This window comes from Poecile atricapillus, chromosome 9 (genome assembly GCF_030490865.1).
Source record: "Poecile atricapillus isolate bPoeAtr1 chromosome 9, bPoeAtr1.hap1, whole genome shotgun sequence".
Lineage (NCBI taxonomy): Eukaryota > Metazoa > Chordata > Aves > Passeriformes > Paridae > Poecile > Poecile atricapillus.
Genome location: NC_081257.1, coordinates 15,113,350 through 15,140,827, shown reverse-complemented (window position 1 = coordinate 15,140,827; position 27,478 = coordinate 15,113,350). Strand labels below are relative to the sequence as shown.

Here is a 27,478-nt window from a genome sequence, read left to right as displayed (position 1 = left end):
GTTGGTCAGAGAAAAGCCATGACTTGAAGAGAGTGAGTTCCAGAAAAAAAAACAAAACAAAAAATGCCAAATGGTGCATGAGAAGAAAACATCTCAGCAAAGCATCTTTGGATGCAAAATCATGACGATGTAAGAATAAACTCAGACTCTTGGAAGGACTAATGGACAAGAGGAGTTCTTATGTGTTCCCAACAGTTAAAGTAATTGGGCATGTTAGTCTCTGAATATCTGTAAGACTGCCCCACCCAACCACCCCTCAGCTGGAGACAGAATATGAAGAAAGAACTGAGAACCAAGGCTATCAATGAGGTCAGAATTCAACACTGGAAGCAATCCATACTTTCCATGAGAGGTCAAGCATCCTACACTTCAGGACAATGATTCATCTATTTCACATATGAATTTTATAATCAATAATTTAGTACCTTCCCTATCTGTTTTGTTTGTCCTGTTGATTTCCTCCTTGTGATCAGAAATAGGCACATGACACACACACCATCACTGAGGAACTGGGAGGCAAGACTTAAGCCCACTAAAACACATGGCTCTCCATTTTGTAACATCTATGTACCTGTTTCCAGTTAAATATGAGACCTTCAGCTGTATAATCCCGGTCTTTGTAGTCCTTAAAAAATTCACAGCCTGAAAGAAAAGGAGATAATGAACAAGGATTCAGCTAACTGGTATCTAACAAGTGAAGTGCCCTGTGGGACTGGGAGTGCTGGCAGCCCCAGGCTTCAGAAATCCAAACCAATCAAAACTGCTGCCTGTGGGAAGAGAAGAGCAGCAATCCTCAGTACACTGTGCAGCACGGCCTCCAGCAACAACAGCCCAGGGCACTTAGCAGTACAGACACTCACACAGCAAAGGGCAAACTCCAAATACAGCAAATGGGGAGCTTGAGGGACTGATTTAATTTTTTCCCGAACAAAAGGTTTCACCAAAGAGCTATGTTTTGCAGGGCCATGGACTTTTGCACAGATCTAAGGCATCAGCTTGACATGCTGAGTGAGAAGGAACCACCAAAAGGTGTTGGCAGAGCCCCAGGGAAAGCCAACTTTCACAGGGCATCTGCTGCAGGTAACAAGAAAGGGCTGTCAGAGGTGGCTGTGATTTCTCTTACATTTAAGTCTGCTCTTTCAAACATAGGATTTACCCCATCTGAAGGAAGGAGTAACCATGTAACCACTTTAAAGCTGTCCCCCAAGGCTTCCCCTCCTGAAGTGCGTCCTTTGGCTCAGGTCTTCTCAAACAACTATTTGAAGTCTCAGCTGCAAGCTGCAGTCACTTAGTCACAGCTGAGCAGCCCCATTAGCACTGCGGCTGCCTGCAGGCTACACAAAGCACCTCTCCCAGTGTGCTGTGTACACCTCAGCAGTGCCACAGTGCCCACACCACCCAGACACCCCTGGGCCAGGCACAGGACATGGAGAGAGATTCCCACCCCACAAGTCACAAGCAACTTCAATGGAAAAAAAAAAAAACAAGTGAAGAATCTTTGTGCAAGGATAGGACTAATCCTCAAATATACAGTCAGGACACAGTCTGTCAGTTGAGATTTAACTCCAATTAAACAACGACTTCATGCAAAGAATGGGGGATTATGGCATAAGTGTTGTCATCCACAAACACTAAAAGCTTCTACAGATACCCCATTTTAACTCAAGTCTTTCACTCCAGGCAGTTCTTACTCTTTCCTTGGTAAAATCTGTCTCGATGGCTGAGCCCAAAGAGTGGAGGTGAATGGAGTTACATCCAGCTGGTGTCTGTACTGGGGCCAGGCCTATTTAATACCTTTACTGATGATCTGGATGAGGGGAACAACTGCACCCTCAGCAAGGAGTAGAGTCACCAGCCCTGGAGGTATTTAAAGGACAGGTAGATGTGGCACTTAAGGACATGGTTTAGTGGGGGACTGGGCAGTGCTGAGTTGACAGTTGGACTCAATGATCTTAAAGGTATTTTCCGACCAAAACAATTCTATGACTGTTTGGACACTGCCTTGCTCACCTAAGGCGACAGGATCTCAGAATAACTTCAGAAACAAATTATGAAACAGAAATTCTTTCAGTGCAACCCTGGAAACATCAATAAGAATGTATCATGGTATTTGGCCAGTCACTAGAGAGGTTGCTGATCCTTAGATGTGTATGCCTTAGATTTAACAGAATGACAACATTCCCCCATGGAACAGCACTGCTGAAATCAGGCAACATCTGCAGGGAGTATTTGCAGTTTCATAAGGTTTATCTCTAGCGTGGCAATGAAGAGCTGCTAAAAGAAAGCAGCTGTCCCAGAGGGCAGAAGAGGAAGGACCATCACTGAATAAGATTGCTTACCATATGCAGATCCCCATGGAGAAACAACTCTACAGCTTAACTCTATAGAGTCACTTCCTCATTCCTTACAGCCCTACAGAAGACCTATGTACACAGTCTTTCTCATGTTCCAAGTCTGGTGATGCATGTAGCAGCAACATATACCTGTGCTATGTACTACAGAAACCAGTAATACTCTTATTTCTGTACACTTTAGCAACCTGCATGGCAAACTCGATAGAAATCTTCATACAGCTTCTCTGAATTGTCACTAATTTCTGTATAAAAGGAAATACACCTTTAAAAAAAATGTTTAAGAGTAACAACTAGCAGTCAAAAAGTCTGGGTATGGATCATCCACCAGAGTTTTGCTGGGTTTTGTTTTTTTCTCCTCTTCCTTTCTTTGTGCAATAGGGAGAAAGAAGAGTCTGCAGACAGACCTCAAGCACAGCAGCCTCGCATCTGATCCTGTCGCCAAGCCTGACATCAGCAGGCAGGCAGGAATATTCAGTTCATCTGTAAGAGTGCAAGTGACCCAGCAGCGGTTGCTAGGCACAGGGATGGATATAGCCAGGGAGACAGGCTGCAAAGGGCTGCCTCTGTCGTACACTGCAGGCTCAGGTGAACTATTCTGCAAGCACTGAGGATTTCTTACAGTGGAGCTCTGAAACACTAGACTAGAAATTACCCTTAAGAATTGGGTTTTTACATAACAGAGAACAAGATATATAATTTGCATCAAGTAGTAGTTTGGAGTTGCAGAGATGTCAAAGGCCATCTTAATCAGCTCCATCTCTGGGACTTTTCCTACGTGCTTGAATTAATAAGGACTGCTGAGAAATTATTTTGCCACCTCAAAGAATGCCTAATGCTAACTCACACTGCCAGAGCATCCAGGTTCATTGCACTGTTCTCACTTTAAAGAAGTTTTTCTCCAGCAGGAACACAGGAAGCAATCAGCAAGTCACAGTCATTTACATAAACACACACAGAGTTATTTCCCAGTCCCCAGAAATGGATTGTCACCTGTCCCTTGTGAATCCCTTTGGACATCATTCCTGTACCTGGATATGGGATGGAGAGAAGTGTGAAATCAGCGTAACGTTGAGCTTTGTCCACCTTCTCAGAAGACGTCACACTGCACAGGACAAGAGATGAACAGCAGATATTTACAGAGTGTTTTTCACACAGACATCAGCACCCAAAAGCCTACCTGCTGCATCTCCCTGCACTTGACTCAGTTGTGAGCAGAGGCAGAACTTACTCAACACATCCACATAAATAGGTACAGCCCAAAATCACTAAAGCTTTTCTCTGAGATAAATACAAGAAACATCTCCCTCGGTTCCTATGCACAGAGGGCTCCTTTGCTGTCTCCCTTCTGAAGGGGTGACTGTCTCCTTATTATAAGCTCTACAGGGGAAAAGCCATTTAGACTGCAGAAGACAGATGCAAGCAGCTATGTTGCCCATTGATACAGTTTTCTGTGGCCTAAAACCTTGGGGTTTTCTTTACTGCATCAAGTAACCTATCCTGCTGCGGAATTCTTCCAGGGATTGCCTCCAGGATGCTGAGTGCACGCCTGACAGCAATTCACATGTAAGGGCTACACTAGCTGCAAACCAAAGCCTGCACAGAAACAAATGAACCCAGACTCACTTCAAGCCAAATTTCACCTTCTTGTTTTCCACCATCAGGTCACAGATGTATCGGACAGATAGGTATCGAAGCAGCTTGATGTCGTGTCCTCTGACCTTGTCAAACAGCTGGGAATCTGCATTTCTGCAAGACAGAACGAGACAAGCAAGGTGAGCATGGAAGACTGACCAAGTTGAGTCTGATTCTTCCCAGCTAAGCCACAGTTCCTCCCTGAACCACTTCTAGCCATAAGCAGCACTCTACAGGTCTGAGTCAGACTCTGCAAGCTCTGTGCTCATGGTCTCTTCCCACATCTAATTCCTTTCTGCAACAAATACATAATATACAATACAACTTCTACAGCCTGGAGATGTACTTTTTGATGAAGTAAACACAGCTATGCCCTTCAAATACCTTTTTTAATGGCTCTACATATTCCTTTCTCCAGCCTTTCCCTCTGGCAACAGATTATCAGGCTTCAGCTACACTAGGTTCAGCCAGCCATTAATACTCAAGACTCTTTTCCAAAAGCAAGGAAAGTAAGCCCCTGAGCCTGGTGATGAGTCTTAAGCCTAGGTCCAAAATCCAAACTAGAAAAGAGCAGAACTGAGTGGCTGAGCCAGACAGCTTATGTCCAAACTCCCTTTTCCTCATCCCAATGATGCATACAAACCTAAATGCAGAGTCTTCCTCGGAAATGTCTTCTGTATCTGCCCAAGCATCATCAGAACCTCCTACAAGAAAGGCATTAAGAATTGAAGCTTTTGTAAACCAACTTGATCCCCAATCTGACAAGGTATGTACACAAACAAAAAGGCCATGGTTTGGTGCCTTCTCTTCACACCTAAATGTGGTTCCCCACATTTCCTCTTCCTGAAAATCTTGTTTTCTAATGTAGCCCACTCTTTCCTTGTCATTGCAAAGTACCTGGGCAGGTCAAACCCATGACTGACAGAGGACACCTCAAAAATGGTATGCAGTGGTTTTTTAAGCCAAGCTTCAGCTCCTACACTACAGACACTCACTACTCCCTTGAAGTGCTTTCCCTGGAGTCCCGTATATCTCACTATTAGCAGCATTGATTCCCAATGATTAGTCAAGCAACAGCAAGTTCTAATCCTTTTTCCTCCACTATTCCCATCCCCAGTGTCTGGGAATTGGTACCCTGAATCCTTTGTGATGCTTTTATTTGCCTACATGTTTCCTGTAGCTCACTCTTCAGCCTCAAGTTCTTTCGTCACTGAGCTGTGGCACTGTCCTGTAGCACAGTGCTTGGAAACCAGACACGAGGCTTCAGTCTTTGCTCTGTTATGCTAAGCCTGATATCAGCAGCCCATGCTAGAGCTCTTGCTGGTCTTGGGAAGAGCTTGGCCTCATGTGCAGGTCCCTGTCCCAGCACTGACCAGCCTTACCATGCAGACAGTGATAAATAGCTCCTCACTCACCAGAGAAGATATAGTTGTAGCCAGTGCGCCCATAGAGCTCACCCCAGCCGGCCAGTGTGGCTGATCTGCAAATATGCTGGAGGAAGATTTTTGCATTAATCACACAGGCTGCAGGAGTCCTTCCCTTATCATGCCTATTTGCTGTCAGGTTACATAGAAAGGGTTGGCACCTACAGTTATCATCTCTCAGCTGTCTGCCCTGCAACCCTGGTCCCTGGATTGAGCTCTCTAAACAAGGAAAACTCCCAAGTGCTTTTATCTGTAGCTGGTTTTTAAATCATATTTTCATTTCCATTTCCATTTCAATGCATTAAGGTAGACAGTTCCTGCCAAGTTAGCAACACATGCTCTGTTAATGCCCTGCTTGAGCCTTATTTCCACATTCCTCTGGATGAGATTATGGATGGCCCCAAGACAACTCTGGGCAGTTCACTTCTGCAGAAAAAGGTCAGCAGATGCAGTCCATGATGGCTTCAGTCAAGCTAGATTAAAATTGTCACAGGTATGATTTTGCTATTCATACAGTGTTTCTAAATTCAACTAAGAAAACTGAATTAAGCTACTTAAATTCTAAATGAGACTATTCCTACAGGGCTTCAACACAGTTTAAGTAATTCACATAAAAATGAATCTAATTTCACTTTCTTACAGATCCCCTTGCAGACAAGCCTACACATTCATAAGACCATTTATGCAATCTTGCCTCCCAAGGGAACAGACAAAGGAAACTTCTCTGGAGAGAGGAAAGTTACTCAAAGGGAGCTGCTGGGAAGAGCAAGGGACAAACAGGGACAATAATTATCTTTCCCCTCTGAAATGCCAAATATCTTAAGGATTTCAGAAGAGACATCTACAGGAGGGAAAAAAAAGGTTAGATCTTTGATGCAAGGCTCATGACTTGGTGGGGGAGAACAGCCTGACGTGCCCGGAGACAACTTATGCAGCGTAGACAGCAAATGCTACCTGCTACTACAGGCTGTCTGCTTGTAGCTACACACAGATTTTTATACCACTTGGAAAAGTGACAAATGACTGAAAATATGTCTGCACAGTTCAAATGGCAGAGAGAAAGGTAATTTTCTCAGTAAAGACAAGTAACCCATGAAGCTTTACCTTTCCCTTGTACAGAATGACTGGGCAAACAAAGCGTCCTCTACACCTGGCCATCTTACTCCGGTTGATGAGGTCCTGCAGTTTGCCAACCTGCACAGTGCTCTCATACCTAGTGGGCAGAGATTCAGGTCAGTACATAGAGCGTCTTCTCACACATCTTTCAGCAAAGCCACCACAGACACCGTGGGCTGCAATCCCATCCCTTTCCCTAGAAGTCAGCTCTGAAGTTAGTAAGCATGAAAGCACTTCTTTGAGAATTGCTTCTGCTACTGTAAGACACATTTGGACACTTTTCTGACTCCTTTTCTTTATTTTGAAAGACCAATGCACAGTACATAACAGCACCATCAGGAACTGGCAATATGTGCACCATCAGTAGAGTCTGCCACAGACTTAACACGTGGATTACTAAGGAAGGACAGCCAGTCTCTACAAAAATACATGTTCTGTTTTCCTCCCTATCACCTTTCCATTCATAAGCAGCTGAGCACTACCATCACAGTGAATTAGCTATCAGTGATAGTTTTGCACGACAAAAAAGAAATATAATAGAAAATCAAATCTTGAACACTCCATGATCCTCAAGCATTTGTGTTGTCAGGTAATTAAACAACTAAATCAGCTAGTGGGTTGAGCAGGGTACTTAGATTACTGTCAGCTGCATCTGCAGAACTACATTTTGTTTGGTTTTCTTGTTGAAGTTAAAATAGAATTGTGCTTCATACAGGAGACATTTTGGAAACCTGTTAAAATTACTCCAGTTTGTCCAAGTATCAGCCCACATCTGACAGGAATCCAAATCACTTCTGAACTACACAGACCTCCACGAGGAACTGTCAATGCAGAAAGAACTAGAGTTGGAATTGGAGAAGCATCCAGAGTGATATATTAGAAACCAGGTGAAGTCTGGACATACAAAACTGCATGGCTATGCACTTGGGTGTGATTAACAAGAACTTCCAGTCAGCCCTTTCCAATAGTGGAGCACAGTAGAAGAGCCAGATGAACTGCCTGATCTCTGGATGTTAATACATTCTCAACATGGTAAATCTGAAAAACGGGAAAAATAAGATCAAGGGAAATTCTCTAGAGAGATGTAGAAGTACCAGCATTACAGTGCAGAGCATAGGCTCTCAGCTGAGATAAAGCACCTGATTCTAGTGACCCACCCCTGCCCAAAAAGGCACAGGAAGATGAGTAGGATGGCCAAGGGACAGTCTATACTGCAAGTGAAACCACCAGGGTCTGATGGGAAGGGCAGATGAAGATGAGCAGATGCACAGCAATATGTGCATCAGGGTGAAGAAGAGTGCAAAGGAGGAGGAGGAGAACTCAAATGCAAAGAACAACCCTGGCCTAAGAACAAACTAATATCATTACGATGGAAGGTAATGAAAGTTGCTAAACTTCAGAATCACTGAGAGTGTGGAGCAATGCACTAGCAGCTGACATTCTGGGAAGGATTAAAAAAAAAATCTATTATAAAAATGCAAATAGATCTGTTTATGGAAAATATTATACAAGGTAGTGCCAGTGGAAGTAGTGAAACAGAAAACAAGACTTTCAAATCATTTTTATTTTTTTTAAAGAATGATTTAGTTCTCAGAATTCAAGAATTCATAGTGGTGGTTTAAATTTTTTTCATGTTTTCCTGCATATACAATATTCTGCTGTCCAGCTCCAAAGACCTTTGACATATATCAGAATTTAAAGAACAAAAACCCAAGCTAATCTTCTTTAAACAACATGAACGTGAGGGTGCTAATTGGAAAGGCAGGAAAATGTGGGCAAGTGTGAGAAGAGATGCCTCTGTGTGTAATTCCAAACACCAAACTACTTTGAAACTCAAAAGATTCTGATACATAGATTTGGTTGTGAGGCTCTTTTTAAACAAATGCATGCAATTAAGAGATATATCATACCCTGCACTCTGCTCCAGCTCCCTTTACATTTCCTTTGCAAAAGCAAATACGGAGGGAACAAGAACTTAAATACGGTGTTACCAAAATAGCTCCACGGCACTGTTTCCAAGTCCAGAAGATGAGAGTCGGCAAAAATGAAATACCTGAAAGATCAGAAATTTTAAGAGAAACACCTCTCTGGGAGCTGAGACAAGGCAACAGGTTGCACTCACTGCACATCCCTGGAGAGGTTTCTGTAGCACTTGGGAATGAGACTGAGCAGCTTGGCAGGAACCCAGGACATGGAGTGAGCAGGACATGGAGTGAGCAGGAAGCCCAGCACCCCACTGGGGACATGGATGGATTAAGCCATCAAGGGGAAAGATACTCTAAAGAACAGGTGTAATGCTTTTACAGGAACTAGTGATTAAATGCAGCATAAATAGAAGTAAAATCTACAGAAAAAGGTTCAAAATACACAGAATTCCTCCTGCACCTGCCCGGTTTTGAAAGTACTGTTAGCAAACTTTGATCAAGCAATGTCCTTTCTTCCCCCAGCTGCCCAGCTACAGAATTAACTGACTTAGGTTAAAAATACCCATTTTTTGCTGTTTTCCCACAAGGCTCCAGAAGCAGCTGGCAGAAATGATGGTGCAGAAGAGAGTTTGTAGATGTGAAAACTGCTTCCAAAGCACCTCAGTATTCTCGGAGGTGTGAAGCTTCAAGTAGATCTTACCAGCTGATTACAAACATTACAAAGATAAAACCAGAAGTGTTCAAGGTCAAATTGGAATTGGACGATCTTTAAAGCCCCTTCCAACTCTCAAGCCATTCTGTGGTTCCACAAGAGGCAGAGACTCGATCCTAGATGGAGTGTCCTGCTCACTGAAGAGGTTCTTGCCTTCCATAACACAAGACATGCAAATGTCTCTATTTCGTAATTATTCCACAGGAGTAAAATGATTAAACTAAAACCTTCATTTGTCTAAAAATCACTTGGAGGCTTTTACAAAAATCAACACCCTGAAATCAGGAGAGTGATGATGAAATGCGGTCTCTTTTTGTGACTCTCTTTGGGACAGTAAATCAAAACTTGCCAAGAATCAGTATAAATACAGTTAATTGCCACTGCTGGCTTGCAAATGTCACAGAAGAAAATGGGGCACCAAGTGTAAGTACTCATTTTGAATACTTGTCAGAAAAATTAAGCATACTTTCCTCTTGCAAGAGCAGGAAAAGCAGAAGTATTTGGTTTCCCTTCCCTAAAGCTTGTCTAGTTACATTTAACAGCTTCAAACTTCAGTTTCCTGTTTTTTGCAGCAAGGAGTTTAATCTTTTCTAATCTCATCCAACTGTTAGTCAGAAATTCTACCACCTGGTAGTCAGTTGTGGCTGGTTTCCAAAGACCCCCTCCTACAGCACCCAGCCTACATGCCAAGCACGGCAGCTGATGGTTTTCCTTCCTCAGGCAAAGCAGCTGGACATGTGAGAAGGACTTGTTGACTCTCCTTTTGAACACATTACTCTTGTCATGGACACACAGTCAAGACTGCAAAACTGCATTACGTTTTGTTGAAAGATAAAAGTAAAAGTGAGAGGCTGTGGTTGGAGCTGGAAGGAGCAGCTCATACTCAGCCAGAAATGAGATCAATGTGATCCTGAGCCTGTGGGTCAAAGTCCAGAGATGTGTTGGCTCAGACGTGCACCAAACTGAACACGCATTTCCCGTTAGCTCACTAAACCTCAGCGCCCATTGACCTGTTCAACATGGTGGGGAGAGACAAAATAACCTGGAACCTTGTCTGGAATGACAGAAGTATTTGTCTAGACTGTCTTGTCTGCCTAGCCCCATCAGATCCCCTGCCACAAGATTTGCAGACCAAAATTTCCCACATCAGAGGCCTTGCTGCAAGAACACATGTGCTTCATCAAGACAGTGAAAGCATCACACAGGCTTGCTCCCAACCTTGAGCCTTCGGGCGAGTTGCAACACAACAATCACCAGGAACCAAGGCTGTGTTCAGGTTTACTCCAGGGTCACATGCAGCGGAGCTGGCGCTGCCCCGGAGCACCCACCCCGTTTCCTTCACACCCTTCGAGTAACAGGCTCAGCTTGGCAGCTTTCACCAAGGCGGCCCAAGCACCCTGGGAGGAGCCCCACGGGAGCTCGGCAGCCCCGGCAGGCAGCGAGGGGAGTCCCGGCAGCGGCTGACACCACCGGCTATAATTAGAGCAGCGCAGCCCGCAGGGCTTCCCCGGCCGGCGGGAGCCTCGGAGCGCCGGGCGCGGAAGCTCCCGAGACAGCAACTCCGCTGGGCGTCAGCTGCACGGGACGAGACACGGGAACCGGGGGCCTTACGAGTCACGGCTGGCACCGGCGTCGCGCTCCAGAAGGACGATGTGCCGCGGGTAGTGGGCGCAGATCTCGCCGTGCACGTTGGGGATCACGCTGTAGCGATAATCGCGGCCGAAGAGCTCCAGGCACCGCCGCTCGATCCGCTCCACCTGCGCAGAGCCATCGCTCAATGCCCGCCGCGCCGCTCCCCGCGTCCCCCGAGCCCCCCGAGCCCCGGTGCCCTCACCTTGGCAGCGGCGGCACCGCCGCCGTCCTTGGCGCGGTACTGTACCCGGGAGAACTCCAGCAGCAGCTCGGCCAGGGCGCGGTCCCCGGAGCCCGCCGGGGGGCAGCCGCGGGCCGCCGCCGTCGCCATGCCCGCGCCGCTCACCGCCGCCTCGGGCCCATCGTCCCGCCCGCCGCTTCCGCCCGTCCGCGACGCGCCCCTTCCGCCAGCTCCCGGCGTCATCGGGGCGCGCCGCGCTCCGCCCCGGGGTACCCAGCCCCGCTCCGGGGGAACCGGGCTCTGCTCCGGCCTCGCGTTAAGACCCGCAGAGGGACGCGGCAAACGCTGTCAGGCCTCGCCGAGTGGGTCCGACCGTGGCGCTGGCCAGCGTGCCCAGGGCGCTGCCCTAAAGAAAGAATCCCGAGGCGGGTTTTAATTAAAGAAGCCTCTCTCGGAGTGTGGTCGCATGCACTGAGCCTGTGGCAGAGGAGCTGCGGGGTGAGCGGTGTAGCTGCCCGGAATACGGCTGAAGGCGGCACTGGCTCGTGTGCCCGGGCAGTGTCACGGAGCCAGCTCGGGCTGTGCGTGCTGAGGGTGACGGGCACTGCCCGTGCCCAGCCGGAGAAGGGCGGCTCCTTGGCTCTTGCAGGGGAACACAATGTGTTTTTTGTTTGCATTTGTCTACTTTTCAAATCAGCTGTGAATCTGTATAAGCATTTAATGACAGCCGAGTTCGGCTGCAGCTAACGCAGTGCATCTCGCTGCCTGAGAATGAAACTGGCCCGACACGGTCGGTCTCTGCTGAGTTTGGGACCGGTGCGGGCCTGACGAGGCGGTGACAGGATTTCACAAGGGCACCTGCTGGCATCCAAGTGCTGATAGCTTGTGTGACACTACTGGCATAGCCGTTCACCCCAGCCCAGTCATCCACCACACCCAGCCTGACGCACGTTGTGTACCCCAGCCCTGTCACCACATCTGACCTGGCACAGCCGTGTACCTGGCCTCGGTCAGTCAGAGGTTTTGTGTCTACTGTTCCCCCAGAGCGGGAGCAGCCACAACGTACTTGCTCCATCCCCGCCAAGAGGGTGGGGAAGGTCTCCTGCCCGTCTGGGGGGCTACGCCGGCGACCCGCGGGCCTTCCCCGGACTCCTGAAGAGTGCGGCAGGACGGACGCTCTCCCTGCGGGCGCACTCCGGCCAAAGGCACCCACGCGGGGACCTTCCAGCATTTATTGTAGCCATGCCCTGGGGCTGCCCCGGGCGGGGTCGGTCCCGGGGAACGGTCCTGCCGGATCAGGGGGGAGGAATGGGCCCGGGGATCCGACCCGAGCCAAGCCGAGTGGATCCGAGCCGAACCGAGACGAGTCCGTCGCAAGGCGACCCGAGCCCGGCCGAGCCGAAGGCGGAGTGGTCCGATCCCCGGAGGGCGCGCTTGGAGGGTCTCGGTTCGGCTCGGGCTCGGCTGGGCTAGGCTGGACGGGACTGGACTGGGCTCGGCCGGGCTCGGCTCCGCAGTGGCGGGGGGGCGCACGGCCGCGCGCGCGCGGCGGGAGCGCGCGGGGCGCAGAGGCGGCAGCCAAGATGGCGGCGCGGGTGTCGCAGGGCCCGGCAGCCCGCGGGCGCTCTTAGGCCGCGGCCCCCCCGCCCCGCCGACCCCGGGCGGGCTCCCCGCCGCCCCGGCCCCTCCCGCCCTCCGGCAGCGGCGGCCGGCAGGATGCTGCCCTCGCAGGAAGCCTCCAAGCTGTACCATGACAACTACGTGCGGAACTCGCGCGCCATCGGCGTGCTCTGGGCCATCTTCACCATCTGCTTCGCCATCATCAACGTGGTGGTCTTCATCCAGCCCTACTGGGTCGGCGACAGCGTTAACACGCCCAAGCCCGGGTACTTCGGGCTGTTCCACTACTGCGTGGGCAGCGGGCTGGCGGGCCGGGAGCTGTCGTGCCGCGGCTCCTTCACCGACTTCAGCACCATCCCCTCAGGCGCCTTTCAGGCGGCCGCGTTCTTCGTGCTGCTCTCCATGGTGCTGACGCTGGGCTGCATCACCTGCTTCGCCCTGTTCTTCTTCTGCAACACCGCCACCGTCTACAAGATCTGCGCCTGGATGCAGCTGCTGGCAGGTACACACCGGCACCGGGAGCCACCGGCACCGGGAACACCGGCCTGCCCCGGGCCTGGCGGCGGGAGGCGGGTGGGGAGAATGTGGGCAGCGCTGAGCGTGCGGCACTCCGGGAGCCCCCGGCAGTGGTAGTGGGATCCCTGGCTACAGGGAACACCAAGGCTGCTCAAGGAAGCTGGGGTGAGTCCAAGCACTGCAGGGCCAGGATCCAGCCCTACAGTTTCTTGGGACACCCAGGCCAGGTGCTAGCACTGATAGATGTGCAGGAATGGGCACCAGCTGGGGACACTGGCTCCGAGGGCTCCCTGGTATGCCCTGGCCACAAGGAACACAAGGGCTGCTCAGGAAAGCTGCGCTGGGTACAGGTGCCGTGCATTCATAGGGCATCCCAGCCAGGAGCTGGCCCTAGGACGTCCCAGGACTTGCTAGGACAAACGGGTCAGGCACTGGCACTGACAGAGCACCACAAACAGGTGCTGGCTCTAGGCACTGGCACCTGGGTCTCCCCAGGCAGAGGTTGGCCATAGGGAACATTGAGATTGCTCAAGGAAGCTGGACAGGTACAAGCACTGTAGGGCCATGGGTCTTCTCAGCTAAGAAATGTCCTCAGGACACTCCAGTGCTTCCTGGGACATCCAGACCAGGCATTGGCACTAGGAATGGTGGCATCTGCTTGGGGCACTGGAACCTGGGATTCCCCAGGCAAGGCCTGACGCCAGGGAAACATGAGGCTCCCTGGGACACAGCTGGAGGGAGAGCTGGATCAGGGACCCACCTCAAGCGACCCCAGAGCAGGCACTGACCCTGGGATGCCTGGATAGTCTGGAGCACTTCAGGACATCCTGGGCTAGGGACCAGTCTTGGGGTACCTCAGTGCACCCCAGTCGAGGACCAGCATTGGGATGCCCTTCAATTGGGACTGTTGCACAGAGGCAAGGACTAAGTGCAAGTTGGCCTAGGACACACTGGATCAGCTCCCTGAATCCCTGGGGATTCAGACACCCCAGCACACTCCACATCAGGGACTAGTCTCCTTGTCAACCCCAGAGACATGGGGTTGTCTCCAAGAGATACGCACTTTAGGAGAACACTCAGCCCCCAAAGGGACCCCACCACTGGAAGAAGCCCATGGATGGATCCCCCATCCCTGTAAAAGCACCCTTCAGCTGCCCCTTAAAGACAAATTGTATCCAGGCCCCCTTTCTCCTGCATCATGAAAGGGCTGTGAGGACAGGCCTCTCCCACCTCTCTCCAGTGCTTCACACAAAGGAATACCATACATTTACCGTGATGTCTCCCCAGACATGACCACTCAAGCCTAGTAATTAACCCCCTCCAAAAGTGACCCTGCCTATAGATTCTCCTTAGCTCCCTCCACAAATGAAACCCCACTGTAGATGTACCCCAAAACCCTCACAGACTCACTCCTCAAAGTGACACTGTACAATAACCCAAATCTTTCCCCAAAAGGGGACCTGATGCCTATATTGATAAGGATTCCAAGTATCCCATTATGCTCAGACTTCCAAGGTGTCCTCACACAGAGTCTGTCCTTTTGGGACAAAGATCCCGAGGAATGATGTTGAACTTCCATTGGTAGCAAGACTCTTTGCTTCCTTCTCTGCTCAGTTTTACCAGGTGTGGACAAGTATGGACAAATACTTACCCTCTACTGCATACCTAAAACTTCCACTGGAAGGACCTACAATGACTCTTACTCCTAATGAAAGGACCCCATTCATCCCCTCTGTTAGAAGGGCCCCAATCCTTGATGTGGAAGGATACAGCTTCTCTGTGTGAGGACCTTTCAGCTAGCCCAGCTCTTTCTCTTGCAGCTGGCTTGGGCTGGAGAGCCTGACCTCCCCTCACCCAGATCAGGACCACAGTCAGACCTGGAGCTGCCTTGGCTTATCAGGAAATTCCCTCATCTTTAATTTTCCCTGTCCTGAAGATTTATCAGTTTAAAGCAAGCTCAGAGCCCAAATCCTACTGATTGTCAGCAGCTTAATCAAGTGGCTTGGAGTGCCCAGCTGCTACTGCTGCACAGGGAGCTGTGTGGCAGAGAGCACTGCACTGGAGGCAGCCCTGGGTCTTCTCCCTAGTGCCTCCTGTCCTGTACTGGCTCAGGTTTGGGTGGCCATGACGGCACTTTGATGTTGTCACCTCTGGGTACCCTTTGCCTTGCCTTGGGGCTTGTCCTTGGTCACACTTTGCACCTTGTAATTACACATGTTGCTTACAACTGCACTTGCAAGAACCCTGGGTGCTCAGCTCAGTGGGGCCATGGGCTGGCTCTTCTGGCCCCAGCCAGCCCAGGTTGGCTTGGAGCTCTCCCAGAGCAGCAGGGCTCCATGGCTTCTCTGTTGGGGAAAGTCCAAGGCAGCATTAATAGAGACTGGCTCTCCACCCTGCCCTGAGAGAGGACAGCGTGAGAGAGCTGCTGTCCTACAGTACAGGCTGATGTTCCTGTCAGAGAGGGCCTGGGTGCAGACGTGGTGGTGTGGTGTGTCCCAGCAAGAGTCTTGTCTGGCAGGGGTCAGGCAGGGCTGAACTTCCCTGGGCACAGCTGAGGCAGCCACAGGTGGATGTGTTACCTTGTGCATGGAGAAGGAGCTGCCATGACCTATGGAGAGAACACCACAGGCCATATCTTATGGGTAGGGCAGGGACATAGCCTGATGCAGGCTCTGGTACATCATGATGGCAAACTTCAGAGATTCGACCAGTCTGGGAAGTTGGCGGATTCTGCCAGAGCAGAGAGAATACTCCAAGAAATGCTTGGAGTAGCAGGGAAGGAAAGGACATTGATCCTTACTCAGTGAGGGTTTAGCTAAAGAAGGACTTGCACTACTACAGCAGAAGCAACTGTGAGGCCCAAAGTCTCTTGGTCTCACTGGTGAAAACCAGGTGAGGCAGGTGATGGGCAGAGAGATGGGGCAGAGGTGTCCCCACCCCATCCCTGTGGTATGGCTGGTGCAGAGTAAAGGGCTGCTGATTGTGGGCATGGATGGACTCTTCAGAGGATAAAAGACAAGTGCAGGAATGTGGGGGAGGAGGATGCAGAATTCAGAATCTCTTTCAAAAAAACCCAAAAAACCAACCAACTTTAAATCATCAATGTCTAATTAGTGGACAACAATCAAGGCAGGGTTTAATTAGAGCTTGACAGAAAGCTCCAGCTCAAAAGCCACTGCCCCCCTAGGAGGAAACTGGGTCTAATTAAGAGGAAAGACTCTGCTTTATCACAAATAGAAACGTGGCCATCTGCCCTGTTCAAAATCCCAGTAACGCAAAACTGGAGATTTTGCTAAATCCTTCTATTATAAAACCAGAGATGGGCCCTTAACATGAGCATGTCAACAACTGTATGACTGACAGCACCTGATGCCACCCCAATACTCCAAATTAGTGGAGGAGCACCTTCAGAAAGTTCCATGGGATGATGCTTACTTGAAGAGAAATGGGCTGTGAGGGCGATCCCCCTTGGGATTTGTCTGCAGGAAATTAGAGCATAGGAATACAAGCACCAGGCTGCCCAGGAGCCTCAGGATTTCCTTTGATTCCCCAGTACTCTGCTGTAGCATAAGACACAGTCACCCTGTGAGTTAAGTCAGAGCTTTGAGCAAAGTTGTCCTGGTGCCCAGCATTAATGCCCTTGCAAGACAGCCCAGCCACCTCTGTGTGACACTGCATCCATGTGCCTCCCATCAGGATGATTACCCCAAGCGGATCCAGGGCTGTTTCCAGAGCAGCCAGAGTTGTCTTTGATTCTGTACTTAGAGTCTGTTGAGTGGCAAAAGAGGAAACCAGCTGAGCACATTATCCTGCTTGCATGGAGGAACTGACTGGCCACATTTTAAGGTGTTTCCCTGTGCTCCAGGTCCAGCAGTCAGTGTGGTGAGACCTTCACACTCCCTCCCTTAGGGATACACAACACATGGGGTATCTTCCCACCTGGGGCTGTGCTCTTGGCCTTTGTGCTGAGCTTTGTCCTTATCAGTGGCATTTTGGCATTGATTGTGCCACGTCCAGCCACCTTGTCTGATGGAGAATGTGGTAATACATATCCATCTGAGCTCTTTCCTCCTTTGGGAGACTCTCTTCAGAGCTACACTCTCCTCTTGGAGGGCCCTTCCAAGGCCTGAGAACAGGGGCAGATCCCTGAGCAGGGCTTCATCACCCTCAGCTGTGTTTGCCACCATCTGAGTGGGGACCCCTTGCATTGAATGGTTTTAGTATATCCGTGGAGAGGAGTAGCGAAGGAATTGTTCCCAGCTGCTGGGCTGAGCATGGTGGAGCTGTGTGATGGTGTGGCCTTAGTCCCAAGGGAAAGCAGGATCTGGCCTGAGTGAGTGCTACAGCCCCAAAACTCTCCCTGGTTCGGCAGCAATAAGTGGCTCTGCTGAACCACATCAGGACAGGCTCATCTTCCTGACTGTGACTTGCTGGAGATCCAAGTCCTTTCAGAGACTTTGAGGTTTCAAAATATTGTTTTCATGGATATAAAAGTCATTCATTGACATTCTTAATGATAAAATATGAGGTAGATACCACTGCTGCAAACTGGCTTAGGGTGTAACTGGGACAGCTGCTGAGCATGAGACTGCCCAGGGAGGTTGTGGAGTCTCTTGTCTCTGGAGTCATTCAAAACCCATCTAGACATGTTCCTGTATCACCTGCTCTAGATGACCCTTGGCAAGAGGGTTGAACTAAATGATCTCCAGAGGACCCTTCCAACCTTAACTATCCCGTGACTCTGCAGTTTGTCCTCAAGCCCTTTCTCTGTCAAAGGGAGAAATATTGCCCGTATATGAACCACTTCCACCTGCTGACCTTGCAGCAAAAATGACAAGACTGCAAAAACCCTCAGCATTTGCTGAATTACTGTCTTCTGGACCCCCAAAAAAGCTTTCCTGAAGATTTCCCTCTTCTTCCCCTACCACTCAGGTCTTGCAAAGGGGACAGGAGCCAGGCTGCAGCCCATCCCTTGCATGCGTGCAGCGCCGTGTGCTCCGCAGCAGCAGCAGCCGCGGGGTTTGCGCGGCAGCGCAGCTCTCCCGTCGTGGCTGTTAATGTGCCTGTGTACTCGCAGGGAGAGGCTGAGCCGGGCGTCTCGGAGCCCTCGTGTCCTGGAGCTTACATCCCTTAACTGTTGTTCCAGATAAAGTAACTGTCAGTTCTGATTCATACAAACTCATAACTCTATTCTGAATCCTGCTGATTTTTTGGCACAGAAACAGCCTGTGGAGCAAAACGCCGTAAGGGAGCTCGTGTCTGTATAAATGGCTGGTGCTCGCCGTCCTGAGCATGCTGCCCTTAGTGTTGATTTATTTTTGAAGGATTTTAGTTTTTAGGGGGAAGAAGGGGGACTGTGTTTGTTTCCTTTCCTTTTGGTGCTCAGCTGTCAGGAGGTTTTCTGGTGAGAAGCAGCCACTCTAGTCTCCAACAGCACAGCCCAACCCATGTTCCCCAGGGTTTTTGGATGTGCTGTGCCCATGCCAGGTTTAAAAAGCCCTTTTTGGACCCAGTGATTGCTGGTTTTTCCCCCATTACCCCACATCTTCCCATTTGTGTGTTCTGTGGAAGTGTAATGATCTGAGGGAGGTCACATCTTAGCTGCAGGGCATGAGCTCCTTTTACCCATGGCGGGCAGAAGCAGTAAAAGCCAGTTTTCACTTATACCTGCAGACTAAACTAGATGGAAAAAGTAATTTTAAAAATCAGATTTTAATTCTGCAGGCACAGCTGCTCAGGACTGGGGCAGTGATACTCAGCAAACATAGAGGTTACTCAGACAGTTCAAATTAGCTAAATGCACCTTGTACCAGGAGATGTTATCCTGCCAGGAGGAGCCTCCTCTTTCTGCTCAAATCTTGCTCCAGTGTTGCAGCCTGAGTCATAACATTGCATTCCCTTTGATTAATTTCTTTTGTGAGGATATCAAAAGCCCTTGAGATGCCCATGTTGTTTCTAATGAACCTTGACAAGGGAGCACTGAGGAGTGAGAATCCATGAACCAGCTGTAAAACCAAGCCAAGAAAAGCCAGCTCTATGGGGCCAGAGCCCCAGCCCCAGCAGGATCATCTTCCCTCTGCATACACCCTGTCCCAGTGATCACTGAAATGCCTGCACTCAAAACAGTCTTTACAACTGGGAAAATTCTAGAAGAGGGAGATGGAACCCAGGGCCTACAGGAAGGATGGCAGCTGTGGGGTGTGACAGACCAGCCAGCCACTGACAGTGAGGACTGGCACCACACCCTCAGAAGAACAGGAATTAAAAGCAAAATGGACAGGAGTTAGGGTTTTTTTCCTCTTTTACAGTGGCTCTTCATACTAGTCATCACTGGTGCTTTTCTTGTGGTTGCAAGGCATAGAAATAGGCTGTTCTTTAAACAAAACCCAAGCTTTTCTTGCAGGTCTGCAAGGGGTCTTGGGGCATTTGGAGGTAGGTGCTGGCAGAACGGTGCTATGGGCAGAAGGACAGGCAGGCAGAGCCCTGACCCCACATCCCTCAGAGCTGTTGGAGAGGGCAGTGCTGAGGCCTGTGGACTGTGTGGGGATCCCCTCCTTCTTCTTGCTCTGCTCTTCAAAGTCACTTCTTGCTGCAGGCACAGGAAGGTGTTTCCAGGACATTGGGCGGCCTAGGAACGTGCAGAAAAGGGAATTGCTTGTGACAGAGCAGAAGACTCGGCTTGCTTCTGGGAACACATAGGACAGATGGGAAGAGGAGGGCACTGAGCTGCTCTTCACCAGGAAAGGACTGGCCTTCAGTAGCACAGCACCACCTCAGCCACTTCCCAGGGAGCTGTGGAGTAGTGAGGGGTTTTTGGGAAGAGGCCAGTCACCCTCAGGAACAGGGATTTGGGTACATGTGGTGACTTGGGCACATGCCTCTGCCTGGCAGTAAATTTGTTGTTTAATTCTGTCAAATGGGCTGTGAGTGCTTGGGCAGTGATCCTGCAGCTGCTCGGTGGGACAGGACAAAGACTCCCTTTGCCCTGGTGCAGTACAGAGTAGGCACACGGTGACATGTGGGATCACAACAAGAAGACACAGGCTGAAGCCAGGCAGTGTCTTGGCAGTGGCCATCACTGCCTGTCCACTGTGACTGTGCTGTGACAACCCACTGCGTGAGTGCGTCTCATACCTTTTTGAGCCACCTTACTTTTGCCTTAAACCCCATCCCTCATGTCCTCCATGAGTGCTGTGGCTCTCCAGCATGTTAATCCACTGTCTCATGCATTGCTGCCTGTTCTGCCATGTTTGGTAGCAGGTGGGTCCTGCAGATATCCTGGGAGACTCTCACACTTGTGGTGTTTTCAGAGCAGTGAGCTCTTGGCAGGCTTCTGTGTTACCTGGGCAGCTGGACCCACCTGGATCCTGAATAATAGCTCAGAAATGCAGAGGACATGCCAATGCCTGCAGAGTCCAAGGACAGACCCAGGGGCTGCTCTTCTGCTCCTGTGAAGGACTGACTGAGGGCTGTGCACAAAGGCTGGGAGCCTGCCCAAACACTTGCTGGTGCAGGTAAAATTGGTACCTGATTTTTTAACTCATATTTGCCTACCACCTTGGGAACAGCCCTGTTCTTTGGGCCCAGAGTGGCTGTTGCTGAGGCCTACTGCTCACCCAGGTAGCTGGAGCTGCTGCTTTCTATGCCTTCTCCCAGCCTCACTGCATACCTGTGGTTCTTTTCTCCCCCTCAGTGATTTCAGCAGATCTCTTAAAACTGTGCCCATTTCCAGGCTGGGTTGTGCCAGCCTGAGCCGTGCCATGGGGGTAAACCCACCCCCTTGCTGGGGATTGCCACAGAGCACCTTAGCTTGTTTCACAGCTGCACTGCACTGGGAGCTCAGAGAATCCTAAAATCCTCTTAGCATTTCTGCTTTCACAGGAGCAGTCCCTGGCACAGGTCTGCTGCACCTGATCCCCTTTAATTCAGGCCCTCAGCTGAATTAATGCCATCCTATTCCAAGGCGCCCAGATCAGCAGCAGGCCATGCTCTTCACATTTACCATTACCATTGGTGCTGGTTGTTTCCTTGCAGAGGGATGGTTTTGGGTTGGCCCAGTCCCAGCGAGCAGGGAGCTCCCCCAGACAGGCTGTGCTTGGTTGGAAGTCCCTGGTGACGATGTGCTGGAGACACCAGCTTGGCTCTGTGCAGCCATGAGGTGCTGGGGTGGTACCTGGGCTGTGCATTGCAGTAAATCAGCATGCAGGGCTTGCCACTGTCCACAAAGACACTTTCACCAAGAGGGTTTGCTATGTGGGTGGAGGAGTCAGAGACCAGGCAGCAGCTGCAGCGTGACATTATGTGCCAGTGTCCCGACAGAGTCCCTGTCCTTTCCTGGGTGCAGCTATTTGTGATGTGAGGGCTGTACCTACTCTTGGTGTGATGCCCTGCAGGCACTTCCCTGCCTTCTGGGATTTCTCTTTCCCATGGAGAGCAGTTCAAAACACATGCCAGCAGGCAGAAAGCTCATGCCAGACTGCCAGCTACCTGTCTGCAGGGTGTTTGCTATAAAGGATGGAGAGAGAACTTCTTACTGATGTGGGCACATGCCTCTTGGTGCTTCCTTAACTCAGGGCAAAAGTACCTGCAGGGCACAGCAGCCATTTTCATTACTATTTTTAGCCTTTCCAGCTGATAGGGGGTGAGGAGCTTTTGTACTTGTTGTAGTCAGAAAAAGTCACCTCCTTACTTGACAGTCACAGGCTTTGTCTTGACATTTCCATCCCTGTGTTCTCTGATGTCTCCTTGCTCAGCATAGAGTGTGCTGGGTGGAGGCCTGCAGGGAAGGTGACCCCTCTGGGAGTGATGCTTGCAGGCTGTGTGGTGGTCAGGTGTGGGAGCTCCTGGGGATTCCAGTCCTCTCCACAGGCAGCATCTCTGCGCACAGTGCACCGGTAGCTCCTGCCCAAATGCAGGGAGCTTGCAGTGATGAGGGAAGCCCATAGGCAACCACAGATCCTGTGGCCAATGCTGGTAGAAACCAAGCGCCTGAAGTCCCTATTTGTGTGTGGGCCAGGTTTGGGACAGCCAAAAATGCAGTGCCTGGGACTCCTGAGGCAGTGGTGGCTGTCACCTGCCATGTTGCCCGGCTGTCACGGGGCCAAGGTGGGCTCCCCGCCAGACACAGGCTGCACTCATGTACTGACTGGGGGGCCCAGTGCCAAGCATTGCCACTCCATTGTCTCTGATTCTTCCCCCTTCTCTCCTTCTTGCAGCGCTCTGCCTGGTGCTGGGCTGCATGATCTTTCCTGATGGCTGGGATGCAGAGACCATACGGGACATGTGCGGGGAGAAGACAGGGAAATACTCCCTGGGCGACTGCTCCGTACGCTGGGCTTATATCCTGGCCATCATCGGCATCCTCAACGCCCTTATCCTTTCCTTCCTGGCCTTTGTTCTTGGCAACCGGCAGAATGACCTACTGCACGAGGAGCTCAAGACAGAGAGCAAAGGTGAGCACCATGCTACAGGGGGGATCCTGGGTGGGAACAGCCTGCAGGGCTTGGCCCCTTTGGCAGCCTGGCAAAGGTCCCATGGACTTAACTGCCACCTACAAGCAAACCAGGCTGGGCAGGGTGGGAAGGAGCTGCTGAGCCTCTGCCCTGCCTGACCTCTTTCTCTTCTGTTTCCACAGACTTTGTTGGCACTGCGGTAAGCCTTGAATGTCACTGTCCTGTCCCCTGTCCCTTTGTGGTGTCTCTGGGTGTGACTGTGCTGGGTGTCTGTGGGGATGGGATGGGATTGGGATGGGATTGGGATGGGATGGGATTGGGATGGGATGGGATTGGGATGGGATGACCCTGGCTGTGCAGGCAGCAGGGTTGGAGGCAATGGGGCAGGGAGGCAGCAGAGACAGGGTGGCAGTGATGGGGACAGGCATATGCCTGGCACATGCAAGTAACACGATTGTGCACTAAGACCTGCCCAAGACCATCCCCAAACTGCTGTGCTTTCCCCACAGAGGATATAAGGCTGACCATCCGCAGCAGGACCCTCTTCCCATGGCCAGCAGCCTGGGCGCTCCCTCCCTGTCCTGCCCTTCATTTGCTGCCAGCGGCCACACAGCGTCCCGCGCCGCCCTCCGGGCCCCGGCGCCCGTGCCAGGGATGCGCCAGCCGCCCGCCGCATCCACGGCCACCTCCATGTCCACGCCGGCACCACCATCCCACGCACCCTGCCAGCTCCGTACCCACCGCTGCCTGCGGGCCGCCGCTGGGGGAGGATGCCTCAAACCCGCTTTGTCCGAGAACAGAATCCAGCTGCGGTTTTGTTTCAAGGAAGAAACAGTCTTGGAGTTTTTAACAGATTTCTACATCCCCAGGACTCCTGACCTGCTGCCTCCCACCCGAACGCGCACCCAGTGACACCCCGTGCCGGCTGCTCCGGGTCCCGGACCCCTCCCCACTCCCATTTTGTACAGCTCCGTGAACCTGTCTCCACAGCCAGGGGACCCGGTGGCCGGGATGGGGCCCAACCCCTACTTTTACATGTAAATTCATATTCTCTAAACAGGGTAAAGTGACTCGAGCCCCCTCTCCCCCCGCCCTGGGAGTCCAGCCCAGGACACGGTGGTTCCTGGTGCGTGGCCAGGGCCGCAGGCTGCTGTTCGCTCCCCTCAGCACGGGGACCGCAGGGGCCTTGCTGCTGCCGGCCGTGGGACACCCGACTCGCGCCGCCGTTGAATGTAAGCCCTGGTAAGTGGGAGCAGCTGAACATGCAAAACCCCCGGGCGGGCACAGGACGACTCCCCCCGCCAAGACCCCTCCCCGAGCCGGCCGCGGGCTGTTGCCAAACGCCTTCCCTCCCCATCCCCATACGGTGCTTTATCTCCACTGGTGACAGCAAGGCTTTCCCTGCCACACGGCATGGCCGGGTGTACCCGAGCACTCCTGTACCCACCCGGCCTCCTGGCTGTAGCTCGCTGGCCCGCGGTGATGGCGTGTGGGGAGCCGGTGGCCGCTGCCCGGCGCAGCGCTGAGTCCGGCGACCTTCAAGGCCCACACACAGCACCTGAGAGCCGACACTCCGGCACAGGTGGCTTCAACCTGGCTGTGGCTCTGCCGGCCAGACCAGCGTGTGTGTGTGGGCCTCCCCTGGCCACAGGGGTTTGGGTCACCATAGCCCTCGCAATGCAATAAAGTCCTCAGCACTGGCTGTGTCTCAGTGCGAGCAGCTGGCAGGGCCCAGGGCAGGGCCTCCAGAGGCTTGTGGGGGCCCTGGCAGGGCTGGCCCCAGGCACTGGGCAAGGCCAGGGAGCAGGGCGAGTGGGAGCAGGGAGCAGGGTGGGACCACGGTGCTGGGATGGGGCCACGGAGCATGGAGGCTGCTGGGGGATGGCAGTGAATGGCTCTGCAGGACTCAGCACCTCACCAGGCACGAGGGGCTGGCTAGAGCAGGTAAGTGGTGCCCTGAGGCCCTGCGGGGTGGCGGTGAGGGTGGAGCTGTGCTGAAACACCATTTGGGAGCCAAAGCCACCCGGGATGGAGTGGGTGCCAGCACTCCTGCCAGTGCCCCCTGCCAGCCATGAGCCCAGCGGTGCCCACATCCCTCTGACAGCTGCCCCCCAAAATGAGGTCAACAGGAACCTGCAGCACCCGGGTCTTGCCAGCTTGCGAGTGCTGTTGCCAGCTGAATTGGAAAAACAAACCAAGAAAATCAGTGGAGAAAGGAATACAGTAGCTGTAATATATCTGTATTTTAGTACAAAGTTTGATACAGTGTTTCACAAAACCTTATTGAAAAATATAATTCAAACCAGACCAGCTCGGAGCCCTGTGTTGTGGGGAGGGTTGGGATGGGTTCTTCCTGACCATCACCAAAGAAGGTGATCTGCAAGAAGACCAAAGAAGCCCCTATGAGTTCCTTGAACTGTGGTGGGGATCCCACCCTGCAGCCTGTGGAGCTGAGCCTCCATCCACATGGGCTGGCACACAAAGAGGGGCTCTGGAAAGGGTCAAAGCAGGGGGTGGGGCAGGGATCCTATCCATCCCTAGGAGCCTTTGAACCAGTCCCTTCTGCCTGTCCACACTGCACAAGTGGTCTGTCAGCTCACTAACAACAGACTGACAGGAACCTCCTGAAATTCATCAAATTCCAGTGTCTTGATGGAAAAAAACTACATGGCTGGTCAGTCTAGTGGCATGCTTTAGTAGGGGAGTGGGGAGAGCATTCCAGTCTCTGAGGGCAGCATGGGGAGCTCTGGGACTTGCAGAGAGCTTTGGCCAGGTCTGCTCCCCCAGGGTGGGGCATGCTCACAGCCCAGGTGAGCCCTGCAGATGGCAGAAGACGCTAAGAAGAGCCGGGTTGCTGCTACCCACAGTTGCTTTCAGGGAAAGAGCCGTGGAGATGGAGCCACTCTTTGTGGGGATGCAAACGGACAGAATGAACCATGACAGATGCTGTCCCACAGTGTCAGGGGGAACATTCTCACAGTGAGGGCGGTTGAAGACCAGAAGCCATGGGCACCTCAAACCAGCACTTGCAGACACACCTAGCAGCCCCACGCCAGGATCAGCCCATGTCAGGCTTCCTAAGGAAAAGGCAAGCAGTATGAAAACCCTAGATACCAGGTTCTGGCACACCAGAAAACAGGTTTTAAAGCAGGTGCAGTGGTGCAGAGGACATCCTCCACATCCATCTCCTCCCCAGATGAACTTGAGCAAGAAGAACAGCAGCAGCAGAGTGAAAAATTTCACAACCCCAGCCAGAAGCTCAGGGAATTTCCTCAGGAACACAAGCTCCCACAGCAGCTCCTAGCTTCACGTGGCAAAAGGCAGATTTGCAAGGCTGCTCCTGCAAGGATTTGGCCCTCACCCCCTCACCTTATGTCCTGGGCACCAGCACTCAAGGTGGTAAGAAATTCCACAATACTAGTTTTCAAGTTAAGTATTTTTATTATCAAAATTATTACATCTCTTGTGAAAGTTCAAATGTTACAGCATGGTGTAAAAACTCCACTAGAGTAAGAAGCTACAGCCCCCACCTTTCCTAGAGCTTTCCAGGGTCCCTCCCTCCTGCCCCCCTGTTGCGCCCAAAGGTGCTGAAGCCTCTGGACAGGGCCCCCCTGGCCCCCTCCCGCCACCTGGCAGGGCAGAGCCCGCCTGCCCCGTGCTGCTCAGAGCACGAAAGGGGAGGCTGCACCTCCAGGGCTAAGCCAAGTGAAGTTTACACCTATTTTATACAGTATACAGACACCCAACTGCGGGGTGACAAGTTCCATCCCAACACGCTCACAGCCAGACAGTGTGAGAAAGTTACTCTTTGTTTCAATATTTTAAAAGTCTCCCCTAGGCTGAACAAACACCTGATTTCAATTGTGAATTAGAGAAATCTGTAACAGTCCTAAAAAAAGAGGAAGAAGACTGTGCATCTGCAAGGAGAGGGGAGACAGACTCACAGCATTATGTTATCCAAGAGAAAGGAGAAGTTCCACTGCAGCACCAGGGATGACACCTGTCATATATTAGCTAACCTACTATGGTTATAACTGAATATAAAATTAGATAAATAAAAACACGCCTGATATTACAGTAAACAAGTGAGAAAGAAGCTGGCAATCGTATGGAATTGAACACACAGCGCACTGTGTCTGGGCTGGCTCTCCTGCCACGCTCGGTGGGTGACAGTGGCTGAGAAAGACCCCACATGGCACTGCCTGGAGAGCCTCTGGCTCGGCACAGACCGGGTGCCCACCCACCACCCCACCACTGCCCCTTGCAGCCCCCCTGCTCCTCTGCCTGCAGCCCCCCGTGTGCCGCAGCATCACTTGACTGATCAGGCCCCCGGCCATCCCCTGTGTGTTGCGCACCAGCAGCCAGAGAGCCCCCGGCGCGGCAGCACGTGGCAGCACGGCCCCAGCCATGCTCCTGTTCACAGATTCCTTAAGCGACCTTAGAAACACTTTCACGACAGACCTGCAATGAAGCAGCACACGACAGCGCACCCCGGATCCTCTGCAGCCACAGGCACACGCTCCAAACCCCTCCTGTGCTGTTTGCATTCACGGAGACTCTGTTCTGGAAAAAGCTCCAACGGCGGCAGTGGTGACCCAGGCCCAAAGGCAGCCGTGTGTGCTTGTCTGCTTGTGACTGGAATGATCGTAACGGATTAAAGCCCTCCCCAGAGCGCACTGAGAACCTGACCTATAAAGAGATTGGAGTTAACTTCCCCCAACATTTCCTTTAAACTGCTTTTGAATTCATAACTGTGTCCGTGCTGCATGTGTGACTGTGGCCATGGGCACGGACCAGAGACAGAGGCTGTGCCACAGTCATTGCACTTGAACCATTTGCGCTTTTTTCCTCCTTTTTTTTCTTTTTTCTTTTTTCCTTTTTTTTTTTTTTTTTTTGTTGTTTGTTTCTTTTTGT

The 27,478-nt window shown here is 51.6% G+C and overlaps 2 protein-coding genes across 3 annotated transcripts in view; one reads left to right on the top strand and one right to left on the bottom strand.

The window, feature by feature from the left end:
* The window catches only part of MTMR14 (myotubularin related protein 14), a 31,065-nt gene extending 19,831 nt beyond the window's left edge, over positions 1-11,234 (bottom strand). For both annotated transcript variants that reach the window (XM_058844659.1, XM_058844660.1), the window contains exons 1-8: positions 10,998-11,234; positions 10,775-10,920; positions 6,515-6,623; positions 5,402-5,477; positions 4,630-4,690; positions 3,978-4,100; positions 3,383-3,456; positions 572-642 (exon numbers count right to left, since the gene is read on the bottom strand). In XM_058844659.1, the coding sequence (XP_058700642.1) occupies positions 572-642; positions 3,383-3,456; positions 3,978-4,100; positions 4,630-4,690; positions 5,402-5,477; positions 6,515-6,623; positions 10,775-10,920; positions 10,998-11,219 (882 nt within the window). In that variant the 5' untranslated portion in view covers positions 11,220-11,234. The remainder of the gene's footprint in view (positions 1-571; positions 643-3,382; positions 3,457-3,977; positions 4,101-4,629; positions 4,691-5,401; positions 5,478-6,514; positions 6,624-10,774; positions 10,921-10,997) is intronic.
* Positions 11,235-12,529: 1,295 nt separating this feature from the next.
* LHFPL4 (LHFPL tetraspan subfamily member 4) lies at positions 12,530-24,869 on the top strand. The gene is made up of 4 exons (XM_058844665.1): positions 12,530-13,098; positions 22,328-22,564; positions 22,747-22,763; positions 23,074-24,869. Exons 1-4 carry the CDS (start codon positions 12,693-12,695, stop codon positions 23,080-23,082), a joined length of 669 nt encoding a protein of 222 aa, XP_058700648.1. The 5' UTR covers positions 12,530-12,692; the 3' UTR covers positions 23,083-24,869.
* The last annotated feature ends 2,609 nt before the right edge of the window (positions 24,870-27,478 follow it).